General features: G+C 36.6%; 2 protein-coding genes across 2 annotated transcripts; one reads left to right on the forward strand and one right to left on the reverse strand.

The window, feature by feature from the left end:
* The first annotated feature begins 6,150 nt into the window (after positions 1 to 6,150).
* On the forward strand, positions 6,151 to 9,699 carry LOC120088655. The gene is made up of 3 exons (XM_039046069.1): positions 6,151 to 6,997; positions 8,282 to 8,445; positions 8,532 to 9,699. Exons 1-3 carry the CDS (start codon positions 6,394 to 6,396, stop codon positions 9,618 to 9,620), a joined length of 1,857 nt encoding a protein of 618 aa, XP_038901997.1. The 5' UTR covers positions 6,151 to 6,393; the 3' UTR covers positions 9,621 to 9,699.
* Positions 9,700 to 13,177: 3,478 nt separating this feature from the next.
* LOC120088654 (pentatricopeptide repeat-containing protein At4g14170-like) lies at positions 13,178 to 16,268 on the reverse strand. Its single transcript, XM_039046068.1, has one exon. The coding sequence runs from the start codon at positions 16,122 to 16,124 to the stop codon at positions 13,632 to 13,634; it is 2,493 nt and encodes an 830-aa protein (XP_038901996.1). The 5' UTR covers positions 16,125 to 16,268; the 3' UTR covers positions 13,178 to 13,631.
* Between the last annotated feature and the right edge of the window lie 1,258 nt (positions 16,269 to 17,526).

The raw sequence follows: 17,526 nt of genomic DNA on the forward strand, positions 1-17,526 counted from the left end.
CATTGTCATCTTCAACAAGTTTGCTTCGAAAAACTGTTATAATCTTTTTTTTTGGAACCAAACGACTATAGGCTCAAAAGTCCCAAACTGGATGAAGCTTTCTCTTTGATCATGAGACGCAGATGGTGTTAGGACACTTGAAGTCATCACTACTGCTGCATGATTTGTTTGAGCTATTTCATCAAGCTCCAGCTCAATCTTTTTATGAGCCAACTTTAGAATCAACTCCTTCAGCATGAAGCATTTTTCAAGCTGGTGACTAATGACTCAATGATACTTGTAGTAGTTAGGATCATCTACTTTTCTTTCTTGTTTTGGTTTCTTGCATTTCGACAGTTGAATAAGTTGTTTCTCTAATAATTACTCCAACATGTCGGCAATATCAGAGTTAGGGAACAGATAAACCTTCTCGTGTCTTTCTTTGAGAGTTGGGCGATGCTTCTGGCCACCATTATGCTTTCTTTCATACTTTGTTTCTTTTCCTTTGGAGGAAAATTTTAGCGGGGTCATCTGAACGACCACAGATTCTCTTGTGGCACTACTCATGATCTTTTCAGTGTCCTTAATTTCTTCCTTATCCTTTCTTTATTTAGAGACTAGTAAATCTTTAGTTCCCCTGTTGATGTTCAGCTTCATATCATGAGCTCGTGTTGCCAACTTCTCAAATGTATGAGGCTTTATCCCTTGCAGAATGTAAAGAAGTTCCTAGTGCATGCCTTGGGTGCATATCTCCACTGCAGATAATTCATTGAGTCTATCTTTGCAATCTAAACTCAGAGCTCTCCATCGGTTGATGTAATCGATGACCAACTCTTCCTTCCGTTGTTTTGTGTTCGTTAGCTCCATCGTGCTAACAGTGCGCCTTGTGCTATAGAAGCAATTAAGGAACTCTCTTTCCAACTGTTCCCAGCTGTCAATCGCTTCCGGCTCTAGATCAGCATACCAATCGAAAGCGTTTCCTTTCAAGGTACGAACGAACTGCTTGACTAGCTAGTCTCCTCTAGTTCCTGCATTTTCACAGGTTTTAATGAAGTAAACAACATGTTGTTTCAGATTGCCCTTTCCATCGAACTACTGGAACTTTGGAGGTTGATACCCAGCTGGCATTCTCAGGTTATCGATTTTCTTAGTGTACGGCTTGGAATACATAAAGGAAGATTGCGATGGTCCTCCATACTGAGCCCTTATGGAGTTTGTAATCATATTTTGCAACTATTGAACTGACAGGGCGGCAATAAAGGTAGATTGTTGCGGCTGGTCTTCCTGCAAGACAATATTTCCTTTGTCATTGGCTTTTGTAGCTGGAGATTGACTCGATTTAGCAGTTTCTCGAGCCTGTATTTGATCTCTTAAAGTAGTGATTTCACGATCTCGCTTTTTTATAGCTTTCATGAGGAGATTTATCTTTCTCTCCATCTCTGCCATGGCTGACTCAACCGGTACGTCAGTCATCATGACAGACACTACATCAAAGTGAGATTCTTTATCTGATGGATCAGTAGCAAAAGCATAGTTGTCAAACAAGGGATTTTCTTTGATGGCGTCCCGCCTTTAGGAGATTCCATCAGCTGTTCCCAGATTTTCTCCATGATGATAGAGTTAATGTAAGTGTCACTTGCGATGATAGCTTTGGATGCAAATTTCTTTAGTGCCATATGTAGATTTGTTGATTTAAATGACGAGAGAGAGATGAGAGGTAGAGAGGTCCCACCAAGCGTGCCAATTTGTTCACACGAGATTTCAAGAGAAATTTATTTCGTGGAACTTGAACTTTGTATTTGTATTAATTTTGTGGAAAGTGAGCACAATCTCTAATATATAATACTTTGATGCTTTCAAAATAAATTATAGTCTTTAAGCTGGTTAATCTTCTTGGATGATCAGCCTTTGGCTTGTTGATCTTCTTAGATGATCAGTCTTTGGGCTTGTTGATCTTCTTGAATGATCAACCTTTGGGCTTATTGATCTTCTTAGATGATCGTCCTTTGGGCTTGATGATCTTTTAGGACGATCGACCTTTAGGCTTGTTGATCTTCTTGGATGATCGGCCTTTGGGCTTAATGATGTTCTTGGACGATTGGCCTTTGGGCTTGTTGATCTACTTGTATGATCAGCCTTTGGGCTTAATGGTTTTCTTGGACGATCGGCCTTTGGGCTTGTTGATCTTCTTGGATGATTAGTGCTCGCACGAGGCTTCCGGAGAAACTTGTTTTGTGGAGATAAACTTGAGTTGGAGTTGATGTTGATTTGTTGCGATGTGGTTCGATCTCTAGTACTTGATCCTCCGATCTCTCTCGATTGAATGCGTACGCTTGATGTATTGAAGCGAGGTGTGTGAATGTTTTTAAGCTTCGAGTCTTGGAAGAATACTTGTATCTTCAAAGGACTTGGGCCTTCAATCTGTTGGGATTGGTGCCCTAATTCTCCCGAAGTCTCGTTGTTTGTAATGATACACATTGTTTATGAATAAAATCCAATAAACAAAACTCCATGGTTATCTTATGTAAACATAAGCACGTATATGTGATATATAAGTGGATCATGCCTTAAGTGATAACCTAAATAGGTCTGTAGTATAAGGATTAAGGTGGGATACCTGATCCTGGTGACACTATGGATACGGCCCTGCTTTGTAAAGGTTTGCAAGTGTGGAGACGTGCGAGCGGGGGTGTCCTATACAAAGAGTTTGTATAAGACCGGACCACGAGATGACTAAACTCTATATATAATGTCGTTGATACTAGAGACTTACATCTCACCTAAACGACCATGGTGACACAACCTCAATCCTGAGTGTTTTGGGAACTCTTGCCTTTGAGAGTGGTCCTTTAATTAGTATGGGTGAGGGTGGCCAGATTGCCAACTCAACATGCCTACCTTTTTGGGGACTTGTCTGATTTAGAAGTTGGGAACTCAATTACATAAGATGGAATTCACTCCTTAAGTACCACTGATCCCTCTAATGAACATAAGTCATAGTCGTACTATGACTTATGTTCATTAGAGGGATCAGTGGTACTTAAGGAGTTATATGTAACTACAGAGGCATAACGATTATTGGCCAAACTGTACTTACGAGTGATCTGTGAAGGGTTGTCGCACTGCTGATTGGTTAAATGGACACATATTATATCTATGATAAGGATAGTTCAGTTGTCGGTCTTTAGTGGAATGCCAGACAGTTAACGGATGGTAGATCCCGTGACTCAAGAGTTTAGTCAGTTATTCACGTACTGTTGGAGCTTCGAGCTACAGGTCCATAAGGTCCCCTTAATTGCTCAATGGATTCAGTTGAGGATTAGTTCTTAGTGTTGATTTGAAATGTTCAAATTGACAAGAGGTAATTTGATTATATATGATATAATCGGTATAATGTATCATATACATCTAATGGAGGATTAATGTAAATGAAATTTACATTAAGTACCATGGAATAGAAAAAGAGCTATGGTTTATATGTTTCATGAGATGAAATATTAAAACTATAGGTTATAAATATATTATGGTAAGTTAGTTATCATTTATATTTATAATAATATTAATTATTGTATAATTATTTCTTTTTCTCTAATAACCAATTGAGTGGAAAGTTATTGGTGGTTTCATGGTAACCGTGAGATAAAAAGGAAAAATGTTTCCCTAATTTGAGTAAGAAAGATTTTGTAATGTTGAAAATTGTTGTTTTGAGATTTCCAATCTCGAAAAATTCTCATAGAAATTGTCAAGTAAATTGGATTTATTAAGCGACAACTTGGAGCTAGCTAAACGATTGTGGAGTGTTAATAGGTGACAGGCACTCAGCTAAGTGATGAGCTAAACGATCGCATAGCTTTTGCTAAACGATCGCTTAGTTTTTCCTAAACGAATAGGCATCGACCTATATGAAAGGTTCTTTCCATCTCCCACTTGCTCAATCGTTTACATGATTGTGTTTCCTTCCTCTTCTGCCTCAAACTAATTCCACACAGAGCCCACCCTCTGGATTCTCACATCGAGAATACCAAGGTAGCCTTCTTGGTGGTGTCATACTCAACTCGAAACTGCCGAGGTTCTGTGAAGGTCGTTCGTGTTGTTCGGGATGTTCGTGACCAAGGCGATCGCTTAGTTCGAGTATGCGGTGTTCGTGCAGTGTAGCAGTCATGTGGACGAGCATTCGTGTGTTGCTGAGTAGCTGTGACTGAGCATTCGTGATCAAGGAGCTTTGTGATGAGTCGACAAAAGTGTGTTACTCTTGTCTTTGATCTGTTGTTGAACATGTTGTAATTTCTGTTTTTAATACAAAACCGTATGTTTTTGTTTGTGACTGTAATTGTAAAGTGCATTTGTAGATGGAGTTGATGAATGTTTTCGGGTTTAATTACCTTTATATAAAGATTTCTTCAATTACAAAGTGTTAATTTGTAAAGGCCCCTATGTTTTTGGGCATAATTAACTTGCAATCGAATCTGTAATTCAAAGAGTTTGAGTTTGTCAAGTCATTCGTGATGAAGTTTCGAAGCATAGAGATGCGGTTCTCAACAAGGAAGAAGACCAAGAGCTGGTCGTATCGTGTAGCCTAAGGTATACGATTGTTGGGATTTATCTAAATGATCGTGTAGATTTTTCTATACGATCATGTAATATTTACTAAGCGATCGTTTAGCTAGGGTAAATCGTACGCATAGTGTTGGTTGCCCGATCGTGTAGGCGCTGGAGGTAGAAGATCGTAGTGGGAGCATGTGATGCTCATCATTTAGTAAAAAGCGCGCACTAGACGATGTGTAGTTAGCACAAGCATGGTTAGAATGCTTATACGTTCAAGAACTTCGATCTTTAGAATGCTTGTATCTCCAAAGGACTTCAATCTTCAAGCATGATTAGCTTTAGGAGTCAAGGAGTCTTCTGATTGTAGAGGATTCCCTCTAATTTTGGAGTGTAGAATTGCTGACCCATTTGGAGTAGTCTTAGGCCTGTTGATCACTTTGGATCTGCCTATGGGCTTTTCCTTGAATTTGAGAAGATTGAATCTTTAGCTTGTAGGTTGTGAAGATACAATCAGTTTGTTGAAGTCTTCTAATCTTCAAACCTGCAAATAGTTTAGATCTTTAGTTCTTTAGAATTTGAGTGTTTTAGTCTTCAAAACTTTGAGAAGCTTCAGTCTTCAGCACTTAAGAGCTCGAGAGAGTTGGTTTTCAAGAATTAGGTGCTTTAGTACTTGGATCTTGGGAGCGTTAGTTTTCAAGAATTAAGAGCTTCGGTACTTGGATCTTAAGCGCATTGATTTTCAAGAATTGGGAGCTTCAGTATTTGAATCTTGGGAGCTTAAATCTTCAAAGCTTTAATATGCCTTCTGATCTTCACAACTTTGATATATCTTCTGATCTTCAGAGTTTTGAAGGATTGTCTTCAGATCCTCACAGCTTCAGGACTTCAAATCTTCAGAGAGCTTTGAAGGAGTTGTGTTCTTCAGATCGTCAGATCTTCAGAGAGATTTGACCTTTAATTCTTCCAATCTCCTCCTAAATGAAGAGATAATGCCTCAATTTATAGAGGTTTCTCATAGGCTTACATGGGTTTGGGCCAATATTGGGTTTGGGCTAAAGTTGGGCTTGGGCCCATTTGTTGTTGGGCTGAAATACTGGGCTTGACCTTAATCTTTAGTTTAGCCCAAAATTTCACCACGGGTTTGAATTGGGTTGGGCCCGAGTGACTTTAATTACTCGACCCAATCCAACTTATAATTTTTCCAATAGGCTCGGGCTTTCATTGATGATGTGACGACTCGTGATTCGCCGAAATTTCACAGTGTCAAAACATCCTAACTAAGGATACATTTGGATTGACTTAAGAAAAAAAATGTTTTTCAAAAAATTTATTTTTATTTAAACACTTATGATAAAAACTGATTAAATTACAGTTGAAACATTTATTTTGAATGGTTGCTAAACCGTTCAATTTCTTCCAAAATGATTTATTTTTTTAATTAATCACTTGAAAATATATTCTAAACCCATCCTAGATGGTTGACCAAATTGGATAGTAAAAACTAAATTCTTAACGACTCAAATTTTTTGCTAAGTTACCAAAAAGTGTTTTTAATAAAAATAAAATAATGATAATAATAAATAACGTATTTTTCTTTTCTTTTTCTCAATTTTGTAGACAACCGAATTTCCATTTTTCTCACACCTTCAGGCTTCATGCCGCACCTCAAGTAGCGTATATAATCACCCGACTAAACTGTTGAGTTCATTTCACTCTCAGAATCGAGACTTGAGAGTATCTCGACCCTCACTTTCCGGCGAGCTGACGCCTGATCCTTCATCATCGTCTCCGTCGCCGGCGATATCAGGCCGGTAACCACCACTTTATCATCAATGATTCTGTAATTGCTCTCTATAAATCTCTCTAACGATGGTCGGTTACAGGAGGCATTTTCTTCCTCTCTTCCTCCTCGTCTCTGTTTCAATCCTCTTCTTCTTCACTTACTTCTACTCCTCCATTCCCCCTTCCTTCCCTTCTAACCCTAACCCTGATTTCGCCCTCACCGGGAGAATCTCCGATCCTAAAACCTCTGCTTTCACTCTAATCGTGAAGGTTCTTGCTTACAATCGCCTCGAGTCTGTGTCCCGCTGCCTTCGGTCTATCGCCAATGCGGATTACCTCTCCGACCGCGTCCATCTCCATGTCTACATTGATCATTTTCCTCATGATGATGCTCATATCAAGCTCAACGAGTCGCATCGGATCTTGCAATTCGTTGATCAATTTGTTTGGAATTTTGGGGAGAAGCTAGTTCATTATCGGACTGGGAATGTGGGATTGCAAGCGCAGTGGTTGGAGGCTTGGTGGCCGAGCTCTGACAATGAGTTTGCATTCGTTGTGGAGGATGATTTGGAGTTGTCGCCGCTTTATTATAAGTTCCTGAGGAGTTTAATTCTGAATTATTATTATAATACTTCGAATTATGCTCCTTCGATCTACGGGGCTTCACTGCAGCGACCAAGGTTTGTTCCAGGTACCACTTTCTTTTGGATGTGCGATAACTGAACACTAAATCTCAAAGATGCTGTTTATGGATCTGTAGAATATGTGTAGATATGATTGCGTTGTACTTGTCTGTCCCTTTTCTTTGCTGATTTAAAATGACGGGGGTGGAAAGTTCTTGGCTGATTGAAGTTTCAAGCTTTCTTGCTATTAATGTCCATAGCTGCAAATAATGCGTTCTGAGATTAGTACATTTCACCGGTTAATTTTTGTAAGAATATGTGCTTCCTTAGATATTATTTTTCAGGAGACAACAGTAGGACTCGCCTGGATATAGCTTATTCGTTTGTACATATTGAAATTCGTTCGAATGGCACTTTTTCATAGAACATATGTTGCTGCTACGATAGTTCATTTAAATAAGTGATCAAATTTTTTAGTAATTAACATGTACGAACGAACATCAGATTAAGGTTTTCGCCTAATTATAGAAGTTTGTTGGTTATATCATAATTGTCTCTTTCAGAAATGCATTGTGCCTTGTGTATGCATTGTTGATCCTAATATCTTGTGGGTCGAATGGGATATCCTGCTTGAAAGATGCGAGGGTAACAAGATGATGGTTCCTAATCACTTATGGATTTGGATTTGTAGCAAAACTGAACTTTGGATGGGTGGATTTCTGCTTAATTACCAATCTTTTGTTCACACGCTTAGATTACAGGATTCTTCTTCTTTTTTCTTCAAAGTCCAACATAGTTACTTGCTTATAAAATCTGTGTAGATGGGCGGCTAAGGGACTGCAAACTTCACAACTGTAACCATTGCTTTCTGGATCCTTAGTGGTTCCTGAATGAATTGCATAATTGTAATTTTTGTCTCCAACTTCTAAACAATCTACCGGACCCTGATTCCATTGTGATCCTTAGAATTGGATTGCTCAATTTTATACTGATAAGACTTCTGAATGCTTGGATTTTTTTTCCTTTTTTATTTTCTGAAAGCAGTTTCATAGTTTAATTATTTATTTTTATGAGTGCACTTCATAGGTTTATGCAAATAGCATTTTAGTGATCTTACAAATTTGTATGAGGTCTAACAAAATAAGTTATTTCTCATTTTACATGTCATCAGTTTTTATCTTTCTTAATCAAATTGTTCTTCCAATATTCAACTGTTCAGAATGAGGTTTAGAAGTTCAGTAGAAGTGAGGAAATGTTTTTTTCTTTCTGCACAAATGGTTGGAAGTTCCTGAAAGAGTTGTTCAGCTTCTCTCCTTTGAACCTAAGCCATGCCCAATGTTTTCTGGTAACAGGCAAACATGGTAATAAAATAAGGCTAGATGAAGGAACCAGAATTTTTTTGTACCAAATAGTTGGTACATGGGGTCAGCTTCTCTTTCCCAGGCCTTGGAAGGAGTTTAGATTGTGGTATGATGAGCACAAAGCGATGGGCATCAAGCCAATACTTGATGGCATGGTATTTAAAATAGTGATTGCTTTTATTAGGTGACCTTTTGTTCTTAATTTATTCTTTATTCAAGTCTGTTCGTGGATCACTTGTAGGTGACGACAGGATGGTACAAAAAGCTGGGTGAAAAAATATGGACTCCTTGGTTTATTAAATTTATCCATTCTCGCGGCTATTTCAATATCTACACCAATTTCTTACATGAAAGAGCACTGAGTACTTCTCACAGGGATGCTGGTGTAAATTATGGGAAAACAGCTGGTCCTGATTCACACTTACTGGATGAAAGTTCACTCGATTTCAATCTCCTAGAGATGAAGCCTCTAACCAATCTGAAGTGGTATAATTTCTGCTTTAGAGAAGTTATTCCTCAAAGAATTGTTAAAAACAAGAGTGAGCTTGTTTCTGTTCTTCACTCTGTTCAGAAACACAAAAACATAATCATTGTGAGCATATTTGGGGTTTCAGAGTCCACGATAAGGAATTTCCTTTGTCACTTTGAGAGGTTGAACAAAAAGAACTATATTTTGTTGGGCCACGAATCTGAGTTACTCAATGACCTAACAAGAAGAGGACACCCAGTGATTTATGCAGACCCGTTTCTGAAGACTCTCAAAACTTTCAAATTTACAGCTTTTGAAGGCACCACTACAGAACTTATGAAGTTAGTTCTAGCAAAGTTCTACATTATTAAGTCATGCTTAGAACTTGGGTACAATCCTGGGTTGGTAGATGGAAACATGCTTTTTGTCAATGGTGATCCATTCGCAGACTCAAGTCTTGCTGGCAATGTCGTTTCCGGGCAGAGCTTTGAACTTTTCTTCATTAAAAGCTCATCCTCTGCTCAAAAGATGTGGACTAGTCATATGGTCGCCGAGGCTGAAGCCATGGTAGAGTCTTTGATGAGTAGAGGTTCCTCGTCAAGAGATAGCATTAGTTTTGTGGGCATAGCAACTAAATTATTAGAAAAACATGGCGTTGAGTTCAAGATAGCTGAGGAGATGAGCTTTGGTGTGAATATTGGTAACAGTCCTAGCAACACATCATTAGGTGATGGAAAAAGGTTGGTGTTTTGGCCAGTTGACATGGATATGAATGACGTACAGAAACGGCTTGAGGAGTTGGGCTTTTGGATTATTGATGGTGATCTTTCTTGCAAAGGTGTTTACTGTAATGGATTGTAGCGTTCTATCTTTAGTAATGCCCAATCAATATTCATGAATTCTATACACGTTCGATAATTATTTAGATCTCATTTAGTAATCATTTTATTTTTTTATTTATTTTTTAATTAAGTCTATTTACACTATTACTTTCAAACTTCTTATTTTATCATCTACTTTTCACCAATTTAAAAAACCAAGTCAAACTTTGAGGACAAAAAAAAAAAAATGTAGTTTTCAAAAAGTTAGTTTTTATTTTTAGAATTTGGCTCAGAAAGATTTAAGTCATCGTAAGAAATGTGGTAATTACTAAATGGAGTTCTAGTTTTTAGTTTTTAGAAATTAAGTTCATAAACATCTCTTTTACTTTTAAATTTTTTGCTTTGTTCTTTATTTTCTATTAAGAATCCAAGTTACTCATGTCGTGATCCTCTATGTCTCTAGTTTTTATGTGTCTTCATCTAGCTTATGTTCCTCATGTAACATTCAAATTAAATGACTATAATTCTTCCACATATTATGGATAATGTAGAACATCTTCATTTTGTTTCTTGGCAATCTTTAGAATTACTAATTCTTTCACATATTATGGTTAACGTAGAACATCTCTATTTTATTTTTTGGTAATCCTTAGAATTACTATTGCTTAGCTTTCAATTTGTTTCTAACCATCTATCTATAAGAGAAGATTTTTTCTCTTCCCTTTTTGCCCTAAAGCTTCTCAGAATTCCTATTTTGCCCTCACAACCATTCATAATGTTTGTAATAATTCCTTAAACAAACACATTTTTTAAGAAAGGATATCACACTTTTTCGACTTGATGCATCACTTCACATAATAAATAAATTTCATATAGGCACATCCCTTCACATTATAACTACGAATTTTATAGACATCCATTCACATCGTAATTACCAATCTTTAATAGTATAAATACAAACTTTTTTATTATTTTTTTTCTTGCCCTATTTCTATTTTCAAAATGTCCTATGATAGAAAGAATTTTAGAATAACAGTATTAAAGCTTTCATTCTCCATTTCAACATGGTCGTAATCCTCCTTCGTATCTTCATTCTATTGGCTGTTTTCTTGTCGTAGATTTTTATTGCCACCGCTACTCAAGCCTCTATCTAGACGGTGAAGTTTCCTACGGGAACTCTCTAGGACTCTTCCATTCATAAGGGAAACCGATGAATCTATTCTCTCTAAACTTTTTTTTTTAAAGAAAAAAGAAAGAAAATAGAGGATGTTAAGTAAAAAAAGATTGAAAAGATTTGAGGAGATATTTTATGTATATTACTCCACCAAAATTGAAGACGGCTAATATAAAGAAGCATAGATACAAAGATTTAAAATACAAAAGAGAATATACACGTTTCAAGATGACACTGGACAATTATTAACCAACAAACAAATAAAAGAAATCAAATAATACATAGTTAACCACAAATAGAGTAGAAAGGCAATTTAATACTATGATTTAACATTGGATCAATAAGTTTCGTAGGGTGGGGGTTAAATAAATTTCTACTGTTTTTTTTTTTAAAAAAAAAAAAATTGAGTGATATACTAATATATAAAAGGTCATGAGAAAGCGCGAAAATCTTTTATCTTCCTACTTTGTTATTCATTTTAAAATAAATATGTATTATATACTCAATTTTAATTATTTGTACTCTTTTTTCTTATAATTATGTGTTAATTTACCCCTTTTATTTTACATGTATTCTCTTTAAGAAGAAAAGAGAACAAAAGGGGTATCCTTGGACAGCAAAGAGAGGAGAGGAAAAAAACAAGGTACAATATCACCCACAGTAATTAAAAAAAAAAAAAAAAAACAAACAAACAAACAAACAAACTATATGTAAACTTTTTTGTAAATTTTATTTTTTTCCTTCCAGATTAATAAATTTAATTGTTAACTTGTGCACACTTTTTTAATCAATTTTATAAACTATATACTTTTTTCTATTTTTAGAAATCACTCTATTTCAAGATGTACACGGCATTTTATAATGCGGAGATGAGTATATTTTGTAAGGATAAAAGTTATATAAAAGTCTCTTTGGTGAAGAAACTTTTCAAAACTTAACATTGCATCTGATTTCGAAGTGAAATCAGAATGCACACATGTGGTTGTACTTTATTACTCATCCTAACTTTCTTCTAAATGTGATCATATACTTTATGCACCATTATGTATAAGTAACTTTTTTAAAATATAAAATGAAAAAAGAAATATATAGAACATAGAAATAAATGTGACTAATGTAAACAAATAAGATCGAATAATGAGTTCTATTTTATGTATTTTTTTTATCAATTTTATTTTACGGATTTCATTTCAATTATGACAGATATTATAATTTTATTCATCTCATTTACTTTATAATTTTTTTTCCCTTTCTTTACTTTTATTCATGTCAAATATTTAAAATTTAAACTCATCTACAAGTGTATTCATTCAAAAATCTTTTTTCTGCATTAAAAATTATGTCTCAAAATTTTCTACCACAATTTTGTTATTTCTATTTTGATTTGAATGAAGAAAAAGTAGATATATTTAATTTTCAATTTTAATCTTTGTTTTAAAATGTAGAATCATTATTAAATCATGGTTATTATACAAATTAGATTATTTTGGTTGTTTCCAACTTTCAATTTTATTGAACCAATGATTCAAAATTATTTAATTTTTAATTTAAAATAAAATTCTTGAAAAATCCAAAATTACATGATATAATTCTTAATAAATATATTCTATATAGTTTTACAATCGCAATAAATATATAGTTTTAAATACTTTTTTTTTCATTTGATGATAATTATTTATTTATTGAACTAAAAAAAACTAAATTTACAATCAAAATTTAAATTTTATCATAAAAATTATGTCAAAAACATTATAAATATTTTGTATTATAAACATCATAAACATTACTAGTCAAATGACATATGAATAATTTGTCCTCCCTTTGAAGTAAAGGTTACTTCTTGTTTTGTTGATGCTTGAAACAATTTAGTCTTCTCCATATTATCTATAGAGTCAACAATTTTATATGAAGAACTACTGTACTCAATCATTTGACGTTGAACTCTTCAAAAATCAAGTCAAGTTTTGAAAACCTAAAGGCTTCATTTGATAACTATTTCATATTTGATTTTTTATTTCGGCTTATTTTCACCCAATTTCTTACAACGATTTGCATATTTTTAAGTACAGTGGTTGAATTTTTAGTCAAAATTCAAAAACAAAAACAAATTTTTAAAAGTTACTTATTTAGTTTTTCAAATTTGACTTGGTTTTTTAAACCATTGATAAAAAATAGATAATAAAGAAAAAATTTGGAAATAGAAGTAGTGTTTATAAGCTTAATTTTAAAAAAAAAATCAAATTTTACTAAATGAGACCTAAGAAATTAGTTTTTAAAAATTAATTTTTTTTTAGAATTTGATTAAAAAATCAACTCTTTTACTTCAGAAAAATATAGACTTAATTTTTAAAAACCAAATGGGGCGTAGAAATTTGTTTTTGTTTGGTCAAATTTGCATGAACTTCTCTCTGTGCTTTCATCCTTGACCTTATTTCCCATACAAAGTTTGTCTCCAACCATGTACTTCAAAATGCCTCTAGACTCTCAAGTTATTTTTCTATTAGAATATAAGATTACAAATAAATAGAAGGGGATTCGACAGCAAATAATAGACATTTATGTTTGTTTTACCACTTTGAACCAACTTAGATTGACAGTGATGAGATTAGATTCTAGTACATAGCTTCTTTCGAGCTGTTGAGTTCTCGACCTCTGTTTATGTGTGTGTTTCAGTACGAAGAAGTAATGAGATGAACTTGACCGTGTTAAAGTGAAAGTTGCAATTTGAGAAGTTATCGACTTCCATGACCTTACTTTGAATAGGATCTGTTTTATAGGTTGTACTAATACGTCCTTGATTTCTAAGAATTGCCTCTCATCATTCTTAATCTTTTTGAATTGTTAATTGTGAAATCGTCGTTCAAATAACTTATCAGATCAAACGGATTCTGCCAGCCAACCACCTGATTCAAATCCCTCTGCTCTCTCTTCAGCCACAAAAGCATGCAGTTGGTCATAAATCTGAACCCAACTACAGCCAGGGTTCTTTTTCGCTCCCCTAGACTTCATCAGTTCCCTAATTCTGTTTACCTCATCCCACCTTCCTGTTTCTGCATATATATTTGAAAGAAGAATATAGTATCCACAATGCTGAGGCTTTAGCTCAAATAAATGTTCTGCTGCCCTACAACCTAGCTTGACATTTCCATAAATTCGGCACGCACCAAGCAAAGCTCCCCAAATATTTGCATCAGGTGCTATGGGAAGTTGCTGAATAAGCTCTGCTGCCTCTTCTACGAAACCAGCACGGCCGAGTAGATCGACCAAACATGTATAGTGCATTTCGGTTGGTTCAAGATGTTGAGCAAGCATCTCACTGAAGTATTGCCAACCACGTTCAACTAGTCCTCCATGACTACAAGCTGACAGAACTGCAATATATGAAACTAAATCATATTGCACTGTATCATTTCTCATGGCTTCAAACATGCTAATTGCAGTTTCCAACTCTCCTATCATTCCATATCCTAAAATCATAGTATTCCAAGAGGCTACATCTTTGAATAGAATTTGGTTGAAGACCTTACAAGCAAGATCAATTCTTCCACATTTTGTGTAAAAGTCCAAAAGGGAATTTGAGACAAAGAGATGAGAGTAAAGAAGATTTCTTAATGCTACACCATGAATCTCTTTTCCTTGCTTGACTGCAGCTAGATTTGCACAAGCTGATATGACACCCACAAAGGAAACAACATCAGGCTTCTTACCAAGCAGCCTCATTTCTGAGAACAAATTCAGAGACTCCAAGCAATCGTTAGATTCAGAATATCCTATAATCAATATGTTATATGAAACTTCATCTTTATGAGAGGTGTTAAAGACATTGCGAGCAGAATGGAGGCAGCCACATTTTGCATACATGTCTGTCAGAGCATTTGAAACAAACAAATCAGATGTTGGTCCTAAACGAACTGCCATGGCATGTATTTCTTTACCAGGACCAAGTAAACCCAAACGTGCACAAGCAGGAAGAACATTAGTGAAGGTCACTGCATTGGGACGTTCTCCAGTCTCTTGCATTAGAATTATAAATCTTATTGCTTCCAACGCAAGTCCATTAAGAGCATAATTAGCAATCATAGCATTCCAAGAAACAATGTTCCTTCTACCCATGTTGTGGAATATGCTAGATGCCTCAGTTGAACGACCAGACTTCGCATACATGTCGATCAGTGAATTTGCAATGAAAATATCAGTTTCTGTTCCCATTCTCATACTGAACCCATGAATTTCTTTTCCTGCTTTGAAACATTCCAGTTCAACCAACACAGGTAGAATGCTCGAAACGGTGATGGAGTTTGGTTTAGCTCCTGCATCGATCATCATCTTGAAAACATTCAAGGCATCCCAGCAACGACCCTTACAAGCTAGACCATTGATCATTGCATTCCATGAAACTTCATTCCTCTCAAATATCTCATCGAAAACTTGCCATAAAGCTTTCACATTCCCACATTTCCCATATGCATCCACAAGTGCATTGCAAATAGTGACATGAGAATCCAAACCAACTTTCACAGTGTAACAATGAATTCGTCTTGTCATCTCCTCATCTTCAAGGCCAGCAGAAATCGGTAACAGAGTAATGACACTAACCAAATTTGGTTTAATCCCAGACCTCAAATTCATCCAAAAGTAATAGTTACGCGCCTCCCTATAATCCCCATTAACCGAAAAGAGCCCAATAATCGTATTCCATGAGACGACATCTCTCTCCGGCATTTCATCGAACACCCTTCGCGCATCATTTAAGAACCGGCAATTCCCATACAACATCAACAGCGTATTGCCAACATAGACATCAGTGTCAAAACCCAACTTAAACACAACCCCATGGACCTCCATACCTTTCCAAATATCAAACGAATCAGAACACAACTTGAGAAGAAAAGGAAACGTATGGTCATCGAGTTGAACACCAACTCGAACCATTCTGTTGTACGTCTCGAACCCATCACGCGTCCCATTCCCAGCAATGGAGTGAGCCCGAATCAAGGTATTCCACAGAAATGCAGTGCGGCAATTCTGGACAGTTTGATGAAAAAGAGAACAGAAGGATTCTGGGTGTTGAAACTTTGCGTAATTGAGGATGAGGGAAGAACAGAGTGAGACGCTACGGGGGAGCAAGCCATTGAGAAGGCAAAGGGCGTGGAGTTGTTTGGTTTGAGGAAGAGATTGGGCGTTAGAGCACAGGGTCAGGAGGTTGATGTGAATGGAAGAATTTGGCTCTGTACTTCGAGGAAGAGGAAATGGGGATTGTAAAGCGGAAACGAAAATGGGTTGATGGAAGTGTCTGTACTGGAATCGAGTGATTTGAGAAATGAATGGGAATGGTGAGACGATTGAGCTTCGAATGCAAAACTGTAACATTAAGGTGGGAAATATGGTGGAATCATGAGACCAAGAGAGCTTGCGGCTGTTTGCTGGAACATAGGGAGTTTCGTCCTTTCCTATTTAGAAAATTTTTAGTACTCCTTTAGTGCCATTTTCCCATATTCCTTTGTACCATATTCGATGTGGAGCGGCTCACGTCCCTCTTAAAATAAGGAAGGAAACAATTAATAAAGTTCATAAAATGTGATGGGTAAGGGACAAAAATAACCTTTTTTAAGTTTTGATTTTGATTTTTGGACCATTTTTAAAAAGTTTATTTTTTTTATATCCACAATTTTAAAAATTAATAAAAATTACCCTAGTACCCTTCACATTTCAAAATTCACTCAAACCCTCCATACTCTCACTTTTCTTTTCTATTTTCACTCTTCTCTATTTCAAAAGTCCTCAATCTCACTTCATTTCACTCTTCTCATTCTACATTTCTTTGTCATTCTCCTTTTCATTAAAGATCCTTTGGGATTTTTCAACGAAGATATGGATTTTCATTTTTTTTCACTCAATGTGTTAGTTTATGTTTGGTGTTCTTGTGTGAATATTTGAAACCTATATTAGATCTATGTTGAATGTTTATTTTTTTCCTAAAAAAATCATGTTCCGCATTTTCTGAATAAGTTTGAGCCTAAAATGCGTTTCTGGAAATCGATCTTACCCGGCCGGGCTTCATACCATTGTGACCGGGTATGTGACCGGACGGGCAAGTTTAAGGTTACTTTGAGATAGATTTGGGGAAGATTGTGCCCAGTGGTAGACCGGCCAGGCCGTTATTTCGACCAGGTATGAGCGGGAAAGAGAGGAAAGGACGAGGGGGAAGGGGGCAAAACCGGGTAGGAGTAGGTGGCGCCCGACCGAGCTTCAAAGCACTTGAACCGGGTACGTGACCAACCCGTGTAAGTGGATATTCTGGAATTTGGCCTGGTCCCGGCCGAGCCGGGTAGGGGGAGGACACCAGGTAGAGAAGGGGCGCGCGTGGAAGTATTAGGAATTCGGCCCGATCCCAGCCCCATCGGGTATTGGACAGAGTAAGGGGAGGGAACCGGGTAGAGGGGGCGGGTCGAGCGGGGGCGTGTGTGTGGAACTTTCGGGAATTCGGCCTGACCGGGTATTGGACCGAGTAGGGGGAAGGGACCGGTAGAGGGGGACTGGCTATGCGTGTGGAACTTTCAGGAATTTAGCCTGGTCCCGGCCCAGCCGAGTATTGGACCAGGTAAGGGAAGGGGACCAGGTAGGGGGGGCAGGCCATGTAGGGAATGTTTCGGGAATTTGGCCGGGTCCGGCCCGGCCGGGTATTAGACCAGGTAAGGGTATTCTGTTTTTTCGCCCGGTGCCATACCCGGCCGGGTATGGGTCGGGCCATTTTTTTATTTATATTATATAT

The sequence above is a fragment of the Benincasa hispida genome, chromosome 10, assembly GCF_009727055.1.
Source record: "Benincasa hispida cultivar B227 chromosome 10, ASM972705v1, whole genome shotgun sequence".
Lineage (NCBI taxonomy): Eukaryota > Viridiplantae > Streptophyta > Magnoliopsida > Cucurbitales > Cucurbitaceae > Benincasa > Benincasa hispida.

What these genes read in the sequence shown, in the direction of transcription:
- LOC120088654 (XM_039046068.1), bottom strand. Translation starts at nt 16,124, where the DNA reads ATGTTACAGTTTTGCATTCGAAGCTCAATCGTCTCACCATTCCCATTC.
- LOC120088655 (XM_039046069.1), top strand. Translation starts at nt 6,394, where the DNA reads ATGGTCGGTTACAGGAGGCATTTTCTTCCTCTCTTCCTCCTCGTCTCT. An exon ending in GCGACCAAGGTTTGTTCCAG is followed by an intron (nt 6,998 to 8,281) that starts GTACCACTTTCT and finishes TTCTGGTAACAG; the next exon opens with GCAAACATGGTAATAAAATA. An exon ending in AGCCAATACTTGATGGCATG is followed by an intron (nt 8,446 to 8,531) that starts GTATTTAAAATA and finishes GATCACTTGTAG; the next exon opens with GTGACGACAGGATGGTACAA.